The following is a 4,374-nucleotide window of genomic DNA, read 5'->3' as shown; positions in this document are numbered from 1 at the left end:
AAAAACCACGGGACCAAAAGCTCCACTATAATCACCAAGAGTTACAATATTGTTCTCCAAAATTGGCCACAAAACAAGTGCCAAACAACGAGCAACAACAAAATAAGATTGCACCAAATCTAGAGAATTAAAGGAGCAAAATCACCAATTTCGCAGCTACTGTTCACGACAGCAAAACTGAAGCTGCAGGCCACCAAATCCAACTCTGTCAGTTCCTAATCAAAGATTGAGATGAATATAATATGCTGTCCAAAAATCAGCTCAATCGGACAAGAAACGAAGCGGGAATCGCAATTTGAAGTTGGCTGTTAGGGCTGATTTTTTGACTGCGAAAATCTGCTCTCTTTCTCTCTTTTTGGCTGCTGAAAAACTCTCTGTATGTCTGAAAATAAGACCTAAAAATAGGTTTATATTTGCCTCATAAGAATGGGCCTATGGGCAAAAATGGGTTGGTCCAAATTGGGCTTTTATTTATCCACATAGGAAGGGGAAAAGGCCCATAACCCAACAGCTTCAAATTTCAGACTTGATTTAAGAGAGAAGAGAATTGAACGCATTTTGTAGAGTCCCACAAAATTTCAATGTCAAAAAATGCACCCTGCTTCAAGGCTTGACGGAGTGTAGACTTGATGAAACTCAAAGACGAGACTTGAAGTACCCACTCTTCCACCTTTGCAGCTTCAGATTTCAGACTTGATTTAAGAGAGAATACATGAATGACAAATTCGGTCCCACTGGCGTGCCAATTGTTTATAACAAATTTTAAAGTGACAGAATATAAATAGCAATCACAAATAAAATCTGAAGAAACATGATTCTATTGATAAATATTGCGGGTACAATTCTGTTGATCCCTTGATTCTACTCTCCTAAAATTTGAGATTTATCCATGATTCGAGGGCCGTTAGTGGCGTATTTCTCGACCTAGGATGATTTAGATTTGATCTCTATATGAATATTCCATGACTTTTGTGGAATATTCGAGATCTTGATCTCTTTATGGAATTTCTGAAATGTCTTTTAAGAGAATTTAGTACCCTTTATATACGCATAAACTATGGTTTAGGGTTGATTAGCCTCCAAGAATCCTAATCTGAGTTGAACACAATCTGTAGAGTCACAACTCGAATTGAACGCATCTTGTAGGATCCCACAAAATTTCAATATCTACACTGACGAGCTTTAAGATTGTGATAATTTTTTAAGAGAGTTCCTAACTACCTCGCTCTCCTCTTTTCATATCGATCTTTTTTATGTGAATTTACGTTAATCAAATTTCATAAAAACTTAATAAGGAATATGTTTAGCCATTCATTTTTTTAAAACTTATATAACTTAGAAAGGTTTAGAAACCTTTTCCTGTTGTAAAAATATGTAACGTGGTCTTGTCTTTAGCTTAATTATTGTGTGGTTGATAATTATGTGGGCAATGACTCTAACATCACTGTTATTTGGCAAATAAAATAGACACAGCTACCAAATTATATTTTAAGCTGGCAGTGTAAATTTCCTTACTCGGTGTTTGAAGTCTGCCTAGAAATTTCGATTAAATTCAAATTGCGCATTGTAGGGCTAATTCTAAAGTGATGCTCCCAACAAAAAAATTCATACCTAGAGTTTAAGTTCGAGATCTCTAATTAAGGGTGAAACAGTCTTACCACTACACCAATCCAAGTTGGTCATACGTGTGGAAGTTGGGTATAGTAGATCGGATTGGATTAAAACTTTTGATTTTGCGTATAGACAATTTGTTGACGATTAAATTAGGACTTATTTTGTGGTATTTTATACACTTGTTTCGTTCTTACTTTTTGTTATTAGGTATTTCCCCTTTTGATGGACTTTTAGTTTGGTCAGCCTTTGACATATGTACTTATCTACTTCTTTTTATTGGAGTAGTATTTGACATTTAACTAAGCCATTTCTCCAATTGAAGTTTGCTTTGGAGTTGAATTGAGAGTCTATTGAGGCACTATTTTTTTTTTAAAAAAAAGTGAAATTAACTATGAATTTCGTTGTTGATTCGTCATTATTTTGCTCCTCTAACAAAAATCTATTGCTAAATAGGATTAACGATATATTTTACTATTTAGCTACAAAATTTATCTGTTGCTAAATCTAGTTCTTTTAGTAGTGGGAAAAACTTTATTGTCTTATAAAGGTAGAAATAAGGTCAATGTATATTTTATTTTTTGCAATTTCACACTAATATATTTATACTGATTATAATATTATTGCCGCAGTTTTTAAATGAATTTTTGAAATTATGTTAGAAAAATAGCTTTACTGCTTAGATTGTAAACTCTTTAAGGATCTTCAGTGTGATTATAACATCTTGCCAGACAGTTTAAATAATTTAGTGGTAATATAATATATATTTGCCCCAAGAAATCTTATAGATAATCTTTATGGGACCATTTTAGTTTTTTATTATTATTTTATTTTTCTATGAAGATGTGGGGTTGGTTGCGCCAGACCGCCAAATATATGTCTATTGTCTACTATTCAATAAAAAAATTGTTTTCTTTTGCGAGGACCCTTACTATTTATGCGTTGTGATAAAGAACAATTGTTTCCTTTTCAAGTATGGTAATTTTCACAAATGAAAACACAAATATGAAAGCTTTTGCTATTTACATTATTAATATCAGTGCATATTAGTTAAACTCGTTAACTGTCACGAGAAGGGTGAAGTGTCACTTTTACTGGTCCTACCTCCACTGATTTGGGTCGACCCTTAATAGTGAATTCGCAACCATTCTCTGCCCCAACACGATGAGAGGAATTTCAAGAGGCTTGATTCTTCTTCAATGTGTCACTTTCTCTGCCCCGTCGCGTTCTGTTGTAATGTAAGGCAAGAGTTTGTAAGCTGCAATTCCGTTGTTTGATGATCTACTTATTCACAGCTGCTGCTTCTAACTGTGATCCATCTCTCATCATCATTCCATCTACAATTTAATTCTCCTAAATTCGAACCCAATTCTCTTACCCTTTGCAGAGGTGAGCTAACTGTTTGTAATATTATTGTTTCTGATTCCTCTACTGAATTCCATATGTCTTGATCAAGAATGCTTGTTGGTGAACTCGTCACAAAATCTTTAATTGTCGTAGAGTTCGACTCGAGAAATGGATGTTTGAGGAGGTGTTTAGCTGTCCATCTTTCTTTTGGATCTCTTTTCAAGCATTTGCTTAAGAAATCCCTTGCTTGTAAGGACAGGAATTTAGGGATTTCAGGGGATTGCTCTGAAAATGCTATTTTGTAAAGTAATGAAGCTGCGGTTGTCACATTATTCCATGGCGATCCACCAGTGGCCATTTCAATAATTGTACATCCCAATCCCCAAATATCTGCTGCAAACCCCTGTTCTTCCCCACGCGCCACCTCCGGTGCCATAAACATCGGTGTTCCTCCAATTGGCTTTGCACCACCGTTCCTCTCCGCCGGATGAATCCACCTGGAACAACCAAAATCAGCAATTTTGGCACCGGTTTTACCTAACAAAATATTCTGCCCCTTAATATCACAATGTGTTATGCCACCTGAATGTAGGAACTCTAGTCCTTTTACCATTTGCTTGGTATAATACCCGATCAACGGTTCGTTCATCCGACCACCCTGTTTCCGAATTTCATCGTAAAGTGTACCATCCGGCATATACTCCATCATAAGATTAAAGATAAGTTTGTCATTCTCTTTGGTAACATTGTACCCCTTGTAGGTAACTATATAAGGGGAGCTCAACTGGGACAGAATTTTCTGCTCTTTCTGCAATAACTGCGACTTGGATAGCTCGACTGACTTAACAGCGAAGACCTCATCGGAGAAACGTGACTTAGCAACGAAGACAGCGGCAGTGGATCCATGGCCTATGGTACGGCCTCTAGTCCAATCCATTTTCAGAAGAAGAAAATTGGTTGTAAATATAAGAATTTTAGAAAGTGTAATGTTTGTGGTTTGTTTTGGAGTAGTATATATATTATATATAATAAGGTGAATGTCCAGAAATTCCAAATTAGTTGGGTAGAGCTTAGGTGGCCTCACTTTTCACTTTAAAAGGTTTCGTTTACTTTAACGGATTTTCAAAACGTGGCTAAATGCTTCTGGCCATACACTAGGGTAAGATTGGACGGGTAATTAACCCGTTCGTTCTTTAGTTCTAACTTCTAACTTATTTCAATTCCTTTAAAAATTATGTTGTTAGATAACTTAAAACGATTAGTGAAAATTTTTATTTTTAAACTCTTACCTCCGGCCAGCCCGCTACCCATCCCTATCAGCCCCTACCCACCCAACCCCCTAAAAATTAATTTTATTTTTTAAAAATATCATTAACTTCAAATTTTTATTTGTTCACTCCCCCCCCCTCTCCCTTG

General features: G+C 35.8%; 1 protein-coding gene across 1 annotated transcript; it reads right to left on the bottom strand.

Annotated features, from left to right (window-relative positions):
* Positions 1-2,545: 2,545 nt before the first annotated feature.
* Positions 2,546-4,269, bottom strand: LOC107025572 (mitogen-activated protein kinase kinase kinase 18-like). Its single transcript, XM_015226351.2, has 2 exons — positions 4,248-4,269; positions 2,546-4,041 (listed from the first exon to the last, which is right to left on the bottom strand). The coding sequence occupies exons 1-2, from the start codon at positions 4,267-4,269 to the stop codon at positions 2,897-2,899; spliced, it is 1,167 nt and encodes a 388-aa protein (XP_015081837.2). The 3' UTR covers positions 2,546-2,896.
* Between the last annotated feature and the right edge of the window lie 105 nt (positions 4,270-4,374).

The sequence above is a fragment of the Solanum pennellii genome, chromosome 7 (assembly GCF_001406875.1).
Source record: "Solanum pennellii chromosome 7, SPENNV200".
Taxonomy (NCBI): Eukaryota; Viridiplantae; Streptophyta; class Magnoliopsida; order Solanales; family Solanaceae; genus Solanum; species Solanum pennellii.
Note: the sequence above shows the minus strand (reverse complement) of the source record. Positions and strands in the feature narration are given on the sequence as shown.